The sequence below is a fragment of the Tauraco erythrolophus genome, chromosome Z, assembly GCF_009769465.1.
Source record: "Tauraco erythrolophus isolate bTauEry1 chromosome Z, bTauEry1.pri, whole genome shotgun sequence".
Lineage (NCBI taxonomy): Eukaryota > Metazoa > Chordata > Aves > Musophagiformes > Musophagidae > Tauraco > Tauraco erythrolophus.
This window is the reverse complement of record NC_141496.1, coordinates 30,066,826-30,084,375: the sequence shown is the minus strand read 5'-3', so window position 1 is coordinate 30,084,375 and position 17,550 is coordinate 30,066,826. Positions and strand designations below refer to the sequence as shown.

Genomic DNA, 17,550 nt, shown 5'->3' with positions numbered 1-17,550 from the left:
ATACAAAACTGAGTTTATGCACTTAACAGTCTAATCTGTGCCTGTCAAGACCAAGAAGAAATTCTGCTAATTTGAATTCTAAATGAAAAAAGGCATCATACAACCTATCTGCAAAGCCTTCTAAACTCTGCCACTACTTTTGTAACATTTGTCCTTGACACCCTTCCATTTCAATAAGCTTGCTCCCTTTTACTCTGCCTACCTTTCAGCTTTTTCTGTTATTCTCTTTTTAAAACTACTCTTTCACAGCACTGATAGCTTACAGAGTAGGCATTCCACATTCCCTCAACACTCGTGACTAGTTCACCACTGTACAGGTACAGCTATGTAGCTTTTTGGTGCTTACTCATTAAGAGTAAGAAGATTTTTTTAAATTTAGGCTTGTAGTCTCTTTTGCTTTAAGAACAGTAAGAAGACCCGGCTTTGTGAAATTTCTTATTGCCATTTATTATTGCTATTTTTGGGAGTAGAATCAGGCCTACCTTATTCCACGCATAGTTCCACGTCACAGAAATATCACTTCCTAGTATGTCTTTAACCCACTGAACTGGATTCTGCAGTATTTGTCTCTTACTGGTTCTGATCTTGCCATTGTTTAAGAGTGTGGCTTTAAGAATAAATTCCTAAAAAAGAAAAATTAAGAAATAATTTTCAACTCATAAATTAACAAATCTGAATGAACATCCTTAAAACATAAAACCATGCTAAGAACAAGCAGAAAAGTTGCAGCTAATTCTGTTTTTCTCTGAAAAAAAGTTAAAGAATTTAATGCCACCATCATGAACTACGGTATGTAAAATAAGAGGATTTATTCCACCAGAGTGAGATGTTTTGGCCACACAGACACCACTGACAGAGGACAAATCTCCCTATGTGTGTTTATCAGAACTGTATTTGCATCTGAGTTCGTCTTAGACATAACAAAGCTGTAAATAAAATAATTTGCAACAGTGAGCTCAGGAACTCATAGGAGGCAAGCCTGTGCACCAAGAAACTGTTACTGAAACGCAATCTGTCTTACACGTGTGGAACAATGCATGTCACAGTGAAATTCCAGGAATGATTCAAAGATGAAACATATTTGCATAAAAACTTCACTTACGTCAAGGGACATCACTTACATGTTTCAGGAGACAGCCTTATCTTATGCAAAATACAGTATTAAAGAATTTATTGTTACTGCCTCTTTGATTCAGCGAATACAGCCCAGTTCTGCAAATACATATGTACCTCCAGAAGCACGCTTATACCTGTTTATAGTTCAGTAAATTATGGTTTTGTTATACTGGCCTCAGGCTAACACAGCTAAATAACGCAAAAATTAGCTGTTGATAAATTATGTTAGCACTCAGTAAGTTTGCTTAACATGCTTGAAGTTAAACAATCAGAATAAGAGAATGATCCACCGCAAATATTGAACCACCTCCTACCACATTCACTGGCTTGGGGTGTCCGTAAGAATCTAAATTAAGGCATTTAACCCAAATATTTTATGAACACTCAATCCAGCTCACAGTTTCACAGCTTGGGTCTACAGCGTTCAAAAACTGTACTCTGCCTGCTCAAAGATAACCTTAAGCAAGGACTACGTACTATCTGCCTGTTGTTATCACGTACATCGCTGTAATGATAAAGAAGGAAACTACTGATCATCTCCTCTTTGCAATGCAACAGACACTGGATTCTAAACTTCAATATCTATAGCACTGTCTTCCAAGACATAAATGAATGCCATTTTCATTCTAGTAAAAATCACTGACTTCTCCACAAACACCAACATTTCAATACAGGGTTATAATTCCTTAAGATCCACATGCATCAAGCTGGTATCACATATAACAGTAAGCATATGGAATTCTTTATCTTTCCATTTAGTCATCTTGAGGTTCAGAGGAATATTACACGTCCTTTAAAGGAAAGAAGCATGTATATACCTATGACACAACCTAACGGGGAGGCATGTGACTTACACGCTGCCTTATGTCACAAAACACAAGACCACAAAACGGCCACTCTCAGCAGAAAAGCATTCCTGAGCAGATTATAGGTGCAGAAAACGGAGTCTTTTCTGCATTAACAACAACTGGTGAGTTGGCTGAAAAGAACCTTCCTTGTTTTAATCAATATGTTACCCTGAAAATTACCTAGCTGGCAGCTGGGAATTCAGTAAATAATTCCATCATTTGCTCAATACCAAGCCAGTCCCCTGGCAGCGGCCTTGCAGATCTGCTCTGTATTTGGAGACACACGGCATGTTTTTGTATTAAAAAAAGGAGTTCTTTTTCTTAATTTTTGCAAATATGATTCTTACCAGACTCTAGAAACAGCTGGCATGTAAGCAAGTAATTTTGCATATATTCATGTCTATCACAGCACAACGAAATCCTTGACGTCACATTTCTTTACTTGAGGGACTTGATAGTTGCTTCCAAGAATCACATTAAGTCATAAAAACCTTAATGATTCCCCTTCTTTCAATATCAAAATCAGGTATTACACAATGTGCACCAACCAATGATTCCACTCTGGTTCTAACAGTAAGAAATGTTAACAAACTGATAATACAAAGTTAAACTCAAATTTTACATATGCAATATTCTGAGTGTTAAAACTGTGGACTGACAGAAGCCACCACCCGTAGCATTTTCCTTTAAAACTCATAAAACATTACCTGTAACCAATGAATAAAAAATTTCAATACTAAGTGCTGAAGATGCAGACTAAACCATGAGAACTGCTGTCCTCCCATTTCAGTGTTTCATTTTGGTTTGTGGTTTGTTTTTTTTTTTCCATTATAGGCTAATATTAATATTATTACATCTCAACAATTACCTGCAGTTTGAATTCTAAAACATTTTCTCCTGGCTTAATCCTTCCCAATTCAAGCAGATCTATCAACTGAAGCTTTTTGCTGCTTTTTCTTCCATGCCTCACTTGTTTTTCTTCACATTCCTGATTACTATGGCTCTGGGAAGATTTCTCACTGAGGTTTACTGGGTTATCTGTATTTGAGATCAGATTTGTGAGCACCGAGTTGGCATTAAATGAGTTCTTACTACTCCGAAAGTTCATCTGCTGCAGGGTATTAGGGAAGTTCTTTGTAGATGTTAACAAAATTACTTGCTGCTGCTTCTGCTGGAAAGCTTCTTTCTTATTTAAATATCTGTGCAGATCATAATCTGTAAGAACCTGCTGGCAGTTGCCGCCTGGCTGACAGACATCGTTATTGACAGCAGTGCTTTGGGGTTCCACAATATTTAATGCGTTGGTCACTGAAGTGGGATTTAAAGACTTGTTTCCTTGTTCTGCAATTGCTACACAATCAATGTCTTTTCGCTGTAAGCACTTTGTTTTAGCAGTGGAAACAGCAGGTTCTGAAGGCAATGTCACCACTTCTACAGCATTTGTCAGCTTTGACATGTTGTCGAAGGGATATTCTCGTACCCTATTTTCCGATGCCAAAGCATGGTCAGAAGCCTCTTTGTTTCTAATTGCTTCTTTATTTGCTCCTGTCTCATCCAAGCAGATGTGTGGATGTTGGATGCATTCCTGAGCTGAAAATCTATCTTCTAAAGAGAGATGTGCATCTACTCTGTTTCCATTAGGCATGCTGGCACCAAGCCCTATACTAAATGTAACTACATCAGGACACATGATTTCATCAGCAGTTAAACTTTGTCTTTTATCATTTCCCTGGGAAATAACTAAGTTTGAGATCTGCTTCTCTAAACATGATGCACTGAATGCTTGCTTTGTTTTTCTGTAATTTTGTATTTTCTGGACTAATTCTTCCTGGTTTTGGGCAACAGTCAACAGACTCTTTTGCCTAGAAGCAAGGTTAACTAATTGTTTCCTCAGTTCTCCTTTTTTAAAAGACTCCACTGAAGCCCTGTAGAAAATAAAAAAAAAAAAAAGTAATAATAAGGACACCACAGTTACTGTAAACACGAAATAAAAACAGTCTAATAGACACAACCCACTAAGAACAGGACTATGTTTCGAAGGACTCTGCCAACACCTAGAATTTTAACAATCTTTTTAACATGTATAGACTATAGCTTAAGTCCCAGGCTTATGCACAACAAACTGCAGAGTATCAGTCGATCACTGACAGGAGTAAGCCTTGACAACTACGGACTCCTACACAAGCCAGTGAGATTCCACACACTTTTCTAGCAGTGTTTCTTCAGGGAAGTTCTGTTGCCTTATTGCTATACAGGTACAGAAGAAGCAACAGGCAAAGATAGCATGACCAAAACGACAAAGGCAAAGTAACTTACAACCACTAACAAATACAATGCTTTTTTTTTCCTAATTTTTCTTAGATGAGATACACATCTTAATATCTTCAAAGGAACAGACAGAAATGGAGAAGTATTAGTAGTATCTATCGCTGGGCCAACTAACTGAACAGAAAGACGGAAAACGTGATGATGCCTCCTGATCTTCTGTATATTTACACATTGTGTGACAAAAGCTTGTATGCTAATTAGTTAAAAATAAAATGTTCGCCATATAAACAATAAAAAGGAAATTTAATGTAATTTGGCATATAGCTCGTTGTTGACGGACAGCTGCTGCATTAGCTGCAGGGTATCTGCAATACCCAGAAATATTTACAACTTTGCTCTGGAACAGAGTTTCACTCTCAACATTAGAAAGCAGATAAGTTTGTGTACATAATCATTTTACTGTTTCTTCATTCAGTCACTAGTTTGTTCACAAGGATGATCTGGAACTCTAACTTCTCTTCATATAAAACCTTCTCTTTTTTAAAAAAAAAATATCTGGGTAATCTATGCATCTTACATTTTATAGCTGGCTGACAAAACGATCTGTGACAGAAATGTTTCAGTCTTTTTGCTCAACTAGCCTTTATGGTTTGCTGTGGAACTACCTGAAAGCTATAGACTGTTGGTTTTACATGACGAAACGAATACTGCTCACACAAACAATATGTAGACATCCTCATCAGATGGCCTAGAAGCATCCATTGAACATGATGCTATACTGCTCGCTGAACACTCACCACATGACCAGTATTCAGGCAGTCCCTCTCAGAAGGAAGTAAAAAGGGGCCTTGTGAGAGCTAGTAGCAGGATGCTGACAATTCACATAGTCCATGCTCACACTGAGGTGAGCACTTTCAGCTCACATTTAAGGTCTCTTCACAAAAAAGAACACCTGCAAGCATGCTTCAAGCCATTACTCTAAACGGCTCTTATGGGCTGTTAGACAAACACTCCAAGCCTAGAGGTACTAAAGAAACACAACTGGAGGCAAGGACGCTAAAAGCAGTGTTGCTACTGCTTTCCTCCATGATGCTGCAAAACTAATCTAATTGCTCAGTACCTCTATTTCCTAATTTCTGCTTGGGTATTTTTCCATACCTTTTGTACGTTCACTACACAACTTCAATGCTCACTATGTGCACAGTAACTGATTAGTATGTGTTAGCTAAACCCTGAAGATCTTCCTTGATGTAAACTCTTACCAGAGGTAACTGAAGCCAATATGGATCCTGCTTCCACAAAATCTGAATGAAAATCACATAGTTTTGCTTTCACGCTACTGTATGCTAACCTTCTAACAACCTCTATCACTACTGCTATAAAGAAGAGCTTCCTATAAAAACAATCCTTGTATTCTACTTACCTGTATTTTTTAGCAAGAGTATCCCTTTCTGTCTTCTGTTTTGCAAGCATTTCATTCAAAGTATCTTGCATCTGAGACAGCCTTTGGATATACAGATCTTTCCAATATTTTGGTATAATCAAAATGATGATGGCAACAAGCAGTAGAAAATAATTACAGCAATAACATTTTTAATGTAGCAAATACACATCCAAAGTATGAATATATTGTTACAGCATTTATATTGTCATGCATACTGATAGCTCTTTACAAGCACAGTACAACTACATAGAATTTGTACAAATGTACAAGTACATTTAATTCATAAAATTAAACACAAGTTTAATTTAAAAGGAAATAGCCTTAGTACTGGAAAATTTTGAAGTGCAAGTTACTAAGAGAACAGGATAGATTAAAGGACTGTCCTTGGGATGATAAGCACTGAAACTTTTGAAGTTCTTTGTGTTGCAAGGAGCTGCATAACATGACAATTATACATGAGGCTACCTGCAGAAGTTACACAATCTTAAGAAGGTGGCTAAAATCTTTATGTTTCAAGTATTATAAAATAGTTTAATAAGCTTAGACTGTTCCAAGTTACATATAATTGTAAAAACATCCGTAACATAGTTTCGAATCCATATTATAACATAAAATGAATTATAAGTTGTTCCTTTTTGTTAGCTATATTTTTGTAAAATAAGAAGAGCAATTATAACTTCTTCGTTATGTGCCCTATTTCTTAGCTATATAACATAAGGGAGAGTTCAGAAGTCATGACCAGCTGATATCACTGTGATAATATGTTAAACATGTAATCTAATTCCTGAGATTCTAAACCAGGAAATACAATCCTTCCATAATCACAGAAAATGGGAAATTACAGCATTAAAAATGGCATTTATAAAGTGTTTCCCCGAATGTGTTTCATAGTATCTACAAGTATTTACTTATTAAAATAGAAAAATACTAAAATACTGCTCTTATTAAGGCAGCTTAATAGAGAATTTGAATCTATTATTTACACTAGGTTGTATTGCATGCAAATACCTTGACGATTTTATTCTACATTTGAAGTTTGCCGCTGTACTCCTATGTACTTGTTCAGTCTTGTGCCTCTTCGCAAGAAATAACTATGATTTAGTTTAAGAGGTGCTAGATTATTAATGCTTTTGTCAGTAGTGGTAACAGTGAACATCACCACGTTAATTTCTCTCATACCTCTAAACAGGAGAAGGCTGATAATTTCATGTTGCTCATTTATGGAATTGGGCCAATTTCCGTCTATAGGCTTCTGCCTATTGTATCATCTATCTGTTCTTCAAACATTTTTCATATTGATTTTAATTAACAGTCCATATACCGTAAATTCCAGTTGGAAGCTATAAATCTGCATAATTCCGTATTTCACATTTATTTTTAAAGAGATAATTTGACTATTTTAAATATAATTTGAAAGCTCCCTCCTATATTCAGGCAAATAATATTAAAAAAACCCCTTCCTTTCTGTCAGGAAGCAAAACTGTTTCATGGTCATGAACTGCTCCAAAGTAAACAGATCAGCCCAGATGGCAAGGGCAGTTGTGGAGACAGACTTTGGTCAAAGGCGTTCCTGCAGCAAGCTTTGCCACTTGAAGAGTCATGGCACAGACACAATAGACTCAAATTGCTACACAGCGCCAGCACTGTTATCTCCTAGGAAGTCAGTGTTACTTAGCAGGCTTTTGAGATTAATCTGAACGGAGATTTGATAGCCTAAGACAAAATACACCTCCAGACACCAGCATTTCTGAAACTGCCGATCATCCACTGTGTCTGCCTTAAAGATTTCTCTTTTTTCCCTCTTAAATTATTTTAAGCTCCTCAAAGTCCAGTCTCACTAGAGCGAAAATGCTTCATCTGTTACTTTGCATGCAGGCATAGATGTTCTTGATCATGAAGGGGCTCCAAAAGAACCTCATGTACCTGCAACTGAATAACATTGCCAACAGCGTGCATTCTTACCTAACGATCCCTTTTTATATGACTAGGTTGGCTTGAAATGCATGCCTCCAAGAGGCATGTCCCTCTCTTTTGTCATCATATTCATTCCTATGTAAACTGGAAGTACTTCAGGAAGTGAACCTACCTGAGAGCTGTTATTAAAATCTTATTCTTTGAAGCTGTATATTCTAGGGGAGATATTCAATGTGCAATACTATTTTAGAAACAATTATTACATTACCAAAACTATTAAAAAAAAAAAAAAAGTTAAATAACTTGAATTTACATCTACCTGCATCTTTAGAAGTTCTCAATTCAAGGAGCAACAGTTCTTTTTGCTTCTCTTCTGCATCTTGTATAGCAGCATCAGACTCCCATTAACAAACACAGAAATTATAGTAAGAAGTAGAGCCAAGCGCACCATATAAAACTCATGTTTTGTATGGCCTGCAGGACAAGTATCGGTGGACTCAAGTAATTTCAGGCAGGGAATTACTGTGTAAAGGGAATGGAGCACTGGTAGGATAGACCTACATAGTGCCAAGGATATGCTCTGCAAGAGGCTGTCACAGCCTGGTTTTGCCCAGGCATTCAAACTAGTCCATGCCCAGAGTCCCACCTCCGAGCACACTGCAGGAATTAGACAGTGAATTTCACCATGACAGCATCACCTAGACAATGTAGACATAGCCTACAGATATCACCTAGAGCGCACCTAACACGTAACTCATCCAAAAGTCTTCCTGGGTGTTTTAAATTAAGATTGAACAATTTCTAAATACCTTCATTATCATGAAGAAAAAAAAAATCATTACTCTTTCAAAAAGTCATTTTAGAAATGTGATGAAAAGCCTCAGGATTCCTGACTATTTTTCTATTCACATTGGCAACAAGAGATGTATATACATTGTATAAAGTATTGACAAAGGTTTGCACAATAATTTTAAGTGCATAGGAATCATGAACAGAGAGAAGTGATAATATGCAAACTTATATACTGTAAGCCACAGTTTACATATTGTAAGCCTCTGCATGATGCTAGTTTTTATACACATTCTAAAGGGTTAATTATTTAAATGACATTTTTATGTTATTCAGTCAGTAAATGACACTATGCAGTACTACACTACAAAGCAGTTTAATAGAACTCTACTATCTGTACTTACCACACTGTATTTCTCATGTTGTGGCTTCAAAGCTGCATCATTTTTACTGCAGTCGTAACAATGACGCATTGATCTTCTTGACCTAGAAGGGTATCTCCTCTCTCCGCAATTAAGAAAAAATAAATAGAACTTAAAATGAAATTGCAAGAGCATAATAGGTTACATTAGCTAATAAAGGTTACAAAGATGCAATGGCAGATCACATCATAAAAAAATATCTTACATACGCAAAAGAGATCAAATTTGGGTAGCATAAGGAAGTAAGTCTTTAAAGCTACCACCTTCAAAAACACACGGTTCCTGTGAGGGAAATACAGGTAATATCAAAAATCTGAAGACCCAAATATGTCCTTCTACGTCATTCTTTCAGGAAAAAAAAACCCTTCACGTATCCTATTTTCTGAAGATAAATAAATAAATAAATGAATTTCAGTGGTTAATAGAGTTAAAAATATCAGTGCCAGGCAATATGCAGCTCCACAAATCAGCAGCATTCTAATTTACAGTTTTTCCTTAAGACTACAGGTTAATCTTACAATTTACATTACGAAACCAACATACCGGTAATTTCAATGGTCTCAACAGGAAGTGCAGAGTCCATAGCACTATAAGACTTCAGCAGTTCTTTCATTTCATCATCACAAGCTTCATCCAAAGCACTTTTCCCTGAACCATTCCTCTCACAGGGATTTGCTCCATACTGTAGTAGAATCCTGGCTGCCTATTATATATTATTAGGTTTGTATTGTGATTATTCTTGTTGTGGCCTTGCAATACGACAATATGTGTTGCATGTATCACAAGTCAAAAATAATAAAGGTACAAACAAGATACTCTAAAACCTGTTACACTTGCAATCCCAATTAAACAAACAGGTTTAGTTTGCTATTACCAACACAGACTTCTACAATTAAAATTTTTCCGTTAAAACACACAAGTAATTCACAACTTGTCATTAAACCTACCATCTTTATGGTATTGTTAGAGGGAGCAATTCCAAAACTTCATGTATCTAAATTAAAAGGAATTGGTCAATTGTATTAAGACCAAAGTGCAGAAAAGAAGTACATTTTTTTTCTTTAGGTATTTGATAATGGTTTTGGGTTTTTGGTTACATGCCCTGATGACTTTTTTTCCTAATTCTAAATCACTTCCAAGTCTGTTTAACTGTAAAATGTGGAAATGAGATTAGTGGCATCAGTGGAATCACCTAACCCCTAAAATTCAGATCATATGAAAGTGTTGATGAGGACAGAGCTCGGATGGTAAAGGATTTTCATACATATGGCTTCTCATCTTTAGCATTTCTTTCTTATACTCAGAGTGCTGTTAAGTATCAGAAAGTATCAGAAAGAGAACACTCTATACAAGTGCAGAATCTTCTTCATCAGTTTTCCCCAACAATATTGATTATTAGCTTACATATTTTCAAAAACCCTACTGATACTTTGGCACCAGGCCTGTAAAGTCATCCCCTTTATTTTATCTTTGCTCACAGAAAAGATAGATGTGATGAAATATCAGCTCTTCTAACAGGAACAGAAGTGGTATGCTTGAGCCAACCTGGCACGACCTTTTCACGCTCAGCTCCCTGGAACTCGCTGTGCCAAAACAATATTTTATGTATTTGTTCATTCAAATAAAAGGCACACATTTGGCTGAGCTTGAGCAGTGCATTTATTTTATCAGTTAAGTATGGATTCAAAGCTGCTTCCATAACCCAAGTCCATTCCTTCCCTTATGCTAGCACAGTGCTTACATGGGCTCAGGGGGGCTGTTCTAAACAGAGCCTTGCTTTTTTAGGATTAGTTTTCCATGTGTTCAGCTCCCTGAAGTAGTTTTATCCATGATCACTGAAGAGTTCATGACAAAACAAGGAAAGAATTAAGCCTACACGTCCAGGCATGAGACTAAGGTAGGACTGCAGCATCTGGGACAGATGGCCTTGAAGTGTAATGGAGCCACAGCCTAGTTGTCTACATGCCAGACTCACCACCTTATTTTGGGGTCTGGATGGACTGGGCACAGATCTACGCAATGATCAACTGTCCAGCTAATCATCGCATTCCGAATTAGATTTTTTTTTCTCAGCAGAGTACAGATTATTTAGGGATGACTTAAACTGGCCATCATCCAAGAGTAGAGACAGAAAGCATGCCAGCCTTATCTTAATTTTACTCTTAATCTTAATTTTACAGTCACTAGCCTTGCAATGTTGACTAGGTGTATAAGGAATCACTCAATTGGTATTTATGGCAATGTTTTAACATACTGTCTCATGTTTGTCTACATAACATGGTTGTGCAAACTTATGCAGTCTATTGCTTTTGTATTGCTTTGAATGCCTTCAGACTGAAATAATTCAGCATGAGGTGACTCTTCCAAAGGAAATGTGTTGGTATGAGTCAAGAAATGACCTAGGTGAACTGCTCAGCACAGGTATCATGACCAAGATATGCTACAGTGAACTATGAGATTTCCTTGAATGGATTCATAGATTTCATAGATTTCTAGGTTGGAAAAGACCTTAGAGATCATCGAGTCCAACCATCCCTAATCCCCATTAAACCATATCACTAAGTAGATCATCCACCCTATTCTTAAACACATCCAGGGATGGGGACTCAACCACCTCCCTGGGCAGCCTATTCCAGTGGCTGACAACCCTTTCAGAGAAGAAATACTTCCTAACATCCAACCTGAATCTCCCCTGACAAAGCTTATACCCATTTCCTCTTGTTCTATCACCCAACACTAATGTAAAGAGCCCTTCCCCTAGCTTCCCACCATCTTTTCTCAAGTATTTGTAGGCTGTAATCAGGTCTCCCCTCAGCCTCCTCTTCTCCAGGCTAAACAGCCCCAACTCCCTCAGCCGCTCCTCAGAAGTTTTATTTTCCAGCCCCTTGACCAGTTTAGTCGCCCTTCTTTGGACTCGCTCCAGGAGCTCAATATCTCTCTTAAAGTGAGGGGCCCAAAACTGGACACAATATTCCAGGTGCGGCCTCACCAGTGCCGAGTACAGGGGCAGGATCACTTCCCTATTCCTGCTGGTTACACTATTCTTGATATACGTCAGTATCCTATTGGCCTTTTTGGCCACCTGGACACACTGCTGGCTCATGTCAAGCCGGTAGTCAACCAACACCCCCAGGTCCTTCTCCGCCAGGCAGCTCTCCAGCCACTCTTCCCCGAGCCTATAGCGATGCTTGGGGTTTTTATACCCCAAGTGAAGGACTCTGCACTTGGCCTTATTAAAGCTCATGCCATTGGCCTCAGCCCAACGATCCAGTCTGTTCAAATCCCTCTGAAGGGCCTCCCTACCCTCGAGCAGATTGACACAGCCTCCCAGCTTGGATTTGATTTGGATCAAATCATCCATGAGCTGCTCTGCCGATAGTCATGCCTTTCTGATCCCACCTCCTTGCTCGTCTTCTGACTGATTTTTCTTGCAAAAATGCTGGACTTTTAATTCAGTGAGCTTTCTGAGTGCCCATTGAAATTCCCCAGCTTTTAATGTAGGAAAAATGTACCAGGTGTAGTGTTTATTTATAGCAGCGATTTTCTCTCATTCTTGTGCTAACGTAATTTTGTCATGTTCTCACTAAAATGAAGGAGGAAGACAACCCAAACTACCTACAGCTGCAAGACACCATCAGTAAGACCCCACCATGCAGGGCTACCTTTTTATGGCAACTATTCCCAGAAATATTTTTGGACAGTTGGCTCTTTCAGAACAAGCACTTGCAAGTCTGTGAGAGGCCACTTGCAGGTTGATGCACGCAATCTTAAGTGCTCTTAGAAACTAATCCCTTCCTTTGACAGTTGAAAAGACTTCACAATCTCCCCCATGCTCATAGAATAAAATTTAAGTTGAGATGGATTTCCTTAACAGTAAATTCAAATATTTTAACAGGAATGAAGAAAACATTTATGGTTCAGAAAAAATTACAAAAGGGAAAAAATTATAGCTGAACATGTTTTTAAAATTTTAGATGTGATATTTTCTTTGGTTATTGTGGTACTTCTTTCACTTCAGTGCAGCTACTCCTGATTTTACACAATATAGAATCATAGAATGGTTTGGGCTGGAAGGGACCAGTTAATGAAAAAAAAATGGCTGATTGTTAAACAGTAGGCCTAGTTTTTCTTCTCTACAAAAAAGAAATTTTTTATTATGAGGGTGGTGAGATACGGGGAACAGATTGTCCAGAGAAGTTCTGGCTGCCCCATCAACAGAAGCATTCAAAGTCAGGTTGGACAGGGCTTTGGACAAGCTCACCTAGTGAAAGATGGAGGTTGGTCTAGATGATCAAATTGAGAATGTTCAATTTCAGTATTATTTTTAAAAAGTCCAATATGTGGGAGAGAACTATGGGGAGCTTCTGAATTTTTCTGATTTGTCTGCTGGACTGAAAAAGTCAACTAACTGCACAATTTCAGCTGTCACTATTAAAAAATATTTCTTTCTCTAACTTTGATCAATTTAAATTTGTTTTATTTCCTAAATTATTGTTTTATTTCCTAAACATAAATCTACACTGAAATTGTATTAGTAACTTTGACTTTCCTTATTTAAACCAGGATTTTGCTTTGCTGACCCTCTGCTGGAAATCAGGCTCAGAAAATCTAATGCGAAAGAAAAATGTACCTCCAAATAATTGCCAGAAACAGCATCATGTATTGGCAAAATACCGTCCAGACTTCTGCTGTTAACATTAGCACCAGCTTTCAGTAATTCTAAGATCACTTCAGTAAATCCTCCACTGGAAGCTTCATGAATTGCTGTCCAACCTAATAAAAGCAAGATAACACATACAGCATGTATCTGATTTGGAGAGATCCACACAGATCACTAATTAGTGATTATACATTTTGCTGCGTTTGCTGTACTACAAGCAACAAAGTACTCTCTTTAAGACAAATATTATACAGGCATCTTGAAATGCCAAGGTAAATAATATTCTGTGTAATTCAGTTTACAGAAAATATTGTTTACTTTTCTGCTACACTACTAAAAATAATAAAGAAACAAAACAATAGAGTAGAAAGACTCTAAAAACTCAGAAGCATAACATTAATAGTCTGATTTCTAATCCCAGTGGTAATTTATAGTATCAAGGCTGCCAGACACCCAGAATAGAATACCACCCATTCTAAGAGTATAAGAACAGAAATGCGTTACACATTTAAGTAGAAAAAAAAGAAAAATAAACTTGTCATCTGATTTTTGTCCTCATTTCCTAAGGAAATAAGATTTATGTGAATGTGCTTAATATTCACGTGCGTAAGCCTTAGTTCTCCTGCTGAAATTTCATGTCGATTTTCCATACATATCTCTGAAAGTGTGCTCTTCGCCAGAGCAGCAAGACCCAATTAACACCCTTGCTGAGAAAAAAGCTGCATTAGCTTCATGTGGAGACACAAAATCTGAGGATTCACTGACTGTGCTTACACTTGTTGAAAGACTTCCTTTCCTCCTCACAATTATATCATAATATATATGATGTCATAATCTGTACAACATATATAGAGAGAATATAAAATTATATAAACAATTATATTTTTATCTAATATATATTTATATATATCGTAATATAGATATAAAAATATAATTATATTATAACCTGTACAACAGTATGAAGATATGAAAGGCCCATCAATGGATGATGTGGATGATGGTCCTTCTACACCAGAGGTACTGCCAGGGTCAGAAAGGCCTACACCCCGTATCACAACCACCTCTATGAGGAAGAAAAGATGGGTTACAGCTGTAGGCGACTCCCTTCTGAGGGGAACAGAGGGTCCAATATGTCAGGCAGACCTTCCTCTCAGGGAAGTCTGCTGCCTCCCTGGGGACCAGGTTAAGGACATCGCTAAGAAACTTCCCAGCCTGGTACGGGCCTCGGACTATTACCCATTACTGCTCTTCCATGTGGGTGGCAATGAAGCTGCAACAAGTAGTCCAAGGGCGATCAAAAGAGACTTCAGGGCCCTGGGACAGTTGGTAAGGGAATCTGGAACACAGTTAATTTTTTTCTTTTTCCAATTGTGGGCAGCGACACTGAAAGAAATAGGTGCACCCAGTCTGTTAATTCATGGCTCCATGGCTGATGTCACTGCCACAATTTTGGGGGTTTTCGATAACGAGATGGTCAACACGGCACCAGGCCTGCTGATGCCAGACGGGATTCATCTTTCTCAAAGGGAGAAGAGGGTCTTTGCTCTTGAGATAGCAAGGCTCATAGGGCTTTAAACTAGACTTGAAAAGGGAGGGATATAATATCAGGCTTATGTGCGACAAGCAGACGGCACCTGAAGAGCAGCACAAAGGAATTCCAGCCACTCCAGCCAGGAAGTCGGCTTCATCGGGGGCCCAACTTAAACACCTGTATGCAAACACGTCGCATGAGGAATAAATAAGAGGAGTCAGAGATGTGTTCATGCCTGCAGGGCTATGATCTAACTGGCATCACAGAGACGAGGTAGGATGAATCCTATGACTGAAATGTTGGAATGGAATGATATAGGCTCTTTGGGGAGGACAGGCAGGGGAGACAAGGAGGAGGTATCGTCGCCTATATCAGTGACCAGCTGGAGTGCATGGAGCTTTGCCTGGGATGGATGAGGAGCTGACCAAGCCCTTATGTGTCAGGATTAAAAGGAGGACAGGGACAGAGGACTTTATAGTGGGGGTCTGCTACAGGCCACCTGACCAGGAAGACCAAGTAGATGAGGCCCTCTATAGACAGACAGAGCAGCCTCACATTCACAAGTCCTGGTCCCCATGGGTGACTTCAACCATCTTGATATCTGTTGGAGGGACAACACAGCAGGGTATAAGCAATCCTGCTTGTAAGGGGGTTCCTAGAATGCACTGATGATAACTTCCTTCTCCAAATCATAGAGGAACCAAAGAGGAGAGGTGGTTTGCTGGACCTTGTTCTCAACAACAAGGAGGAGTTGGCAGGAAATGTGAAGCTCAAGGGCAGTCTTGGCTGCAGTGACCATGAAATGGTGGAGTTCAAGATCCTTAGGGCAGCAAGGAGGGTGCTCAGCAAGCTCACTACTTTGGCCTTCAGGAGAGCAGATTTTGGCTTCTTCAGGAATCTGCTTGGTAGCGTACCATGGGATAAAGCCCTGGAGGGAAGAGGGACAAAGAAAGCTGGTCAAAATTCAAGGATCACCTCCTCCAAGCTCAGGAGTGAAGCCTCCCAACAACGAGCAAGTCAGAGAAAAACGCCAGGAGGCCTGCATGGATGAACAAGGAGCTCCTGGACAAACTCAGCACAAAAGGGAAGCCTACAGAAGGTGGAACCAAAGACAGGTAGCCTGATAAGAATACAGAGAAACTGTCTGAGCAACCAGGAATCAAGTTAGGAAAGCTAAAGACCTGTTAGAGTTAAATCTGGCCAGGAACATCAAGGGCAACAAGAAAAGCTTCTATAGGTACGTCAGTAATAAAAGGAAGAATAGGGAAAATGTGGGCCCTCTCTGTTAGGAAATAGGAGACCTAGTTATCTGTTAGGAAATAGGAGACCTAGTTATTTGAGATATGGAGAAGGCTGAGATACTCAAAGACATCTTTGCCTCAGTCTTCACTGGCAAGTGCTCTAGCCGCACTGCCCAAGTCACAGAAGGCAAAGGCAGGGACTGGGAGAATAAAGAACTGCCCACTGTAGGCGTAGATTGGGTTTGAGATCATCTAAGGAACCTGGAGGTGACAAGTCCATGGGACCTGAAAGGAGGCATCCACAGGTCCTGAGGGAACTGGCAGATGAAGTTGCTAAACCATTATCCATCGTATTTGAGAAGTCGTGGCAGTCCAGTGAAGTTCCCATCAACTGGAAAAGGGGAAATATAACCCTCATCTCTAAAAATGGAAAAAATGAAGACCCAGGGAACTACAGGTCAGTCAGTCTCACCTCTGTGCTCGTAGGATCATGGAGCAGACCCTCCTGGAAACTATGCAAAGGCACATGGGAAAAAAGGAGGAGACTGGTGACAGCCAACATGGCTTTACTAAGGGAAACACCTGACAAACTGGGTGGCCTTCTAAGATGGCGCTACAGCACTGACGGATAAGGGAAGAGCAACTGACATCATCTACCTGGACTTGGGCAAAGTGTTTGACACTGTCCTGCATGACATGCTTGTCTCTGAATTGGAGAGACATGAATTTGATGGCTGGACCACTCAGTGGATAAGGAATTGGCTGGATGGTCACACTCAAAGAGTTGTGGTCAACAGTTCAATGTTCAATTGGTGACCAGTGACAAGTGGTGATCCTCAGAGATCAGTATATTCAGCATACTCAGATCCTCAGTATTGGGGCCAGCGCTGTTTACCATCTTTGTCCACGACATGGACAGTGGGATCGAGTGCACCCTCAGCAAGTTTGCTGACGACACCAAGCTGTGTGGTGTGGTGGACACGGTGAAGGGAAGGGATGCCATCCAGAGGGATGTTGACAGGCTGGAGAGGTGGGCCTGTGAGAACCTCATGAAATTCAACAAGGCCAAGTACAAGGTCTTACACATGGACTGGGGCAATGCCATGCACAAGTACAAGCTGGGCGGAGAATAGATTGAGAGCAGCCCGGAGGAGAAGGACTTGGGGGTGTTGGTTGATGAGAAGCTCAACATGAGCTGGCAATGTGCTCTTGCAGGCCAGAAAGCCAACTGTATCCTGGGCTGCATCAAAAGAAGCGTGGCCAGCAGGTCGACGGAGGCGATTCTGCCCCTCTACTCTGCTCTCGTAAGACCCCACC

General features: G+C 39.4%; 2 protein-coding genes across 2 annotated transcripts in view; one reads left to right on the top strand and one right to left on the bottom strand.

The window, feature by feature from the left end:
* HMGCR (3-hydroxy-3-methylglutaryl-CoA reductase) overlaps nucleotides 1–17,550 on the top strand; it is a 213,999-nt gene that overhangs the window by 127,640 nt on the left and 68,809 nt on the right. The gene's annotated exons all lie outside the window — the stretch shown is intronic.
* Nucleotides 1–17,550, bottom strand: part of ANKRD31 (ankyrin repeat domain 31) — a 78,090-nt gene that overhangs the window by 14,594 nt on the left and 45,946 nt on the right. Inside the window, 7 exon segments of the mRNA XM_086629310.1 lie at nucleotides 483–623; nucleotides 2,833–3,889; nucleotides 5,656–5,752; nucleotides 7,910–7,988; nucleotides 8,784–8,859; nucleotides 9,341–9,504; nucleotides 13,432–13,608. Coding sequence (XP_086485436.1) covers nucleotides 483–623; nucleotides 2,833–3,889; nucleotides 5,656–5,752; nucleotides 7,910–7,988; nucleotides 8,784–8,859; nucleotides 9,341–9,504; nucleotides 13,432–13,608 — 1,791 coding nt within the window.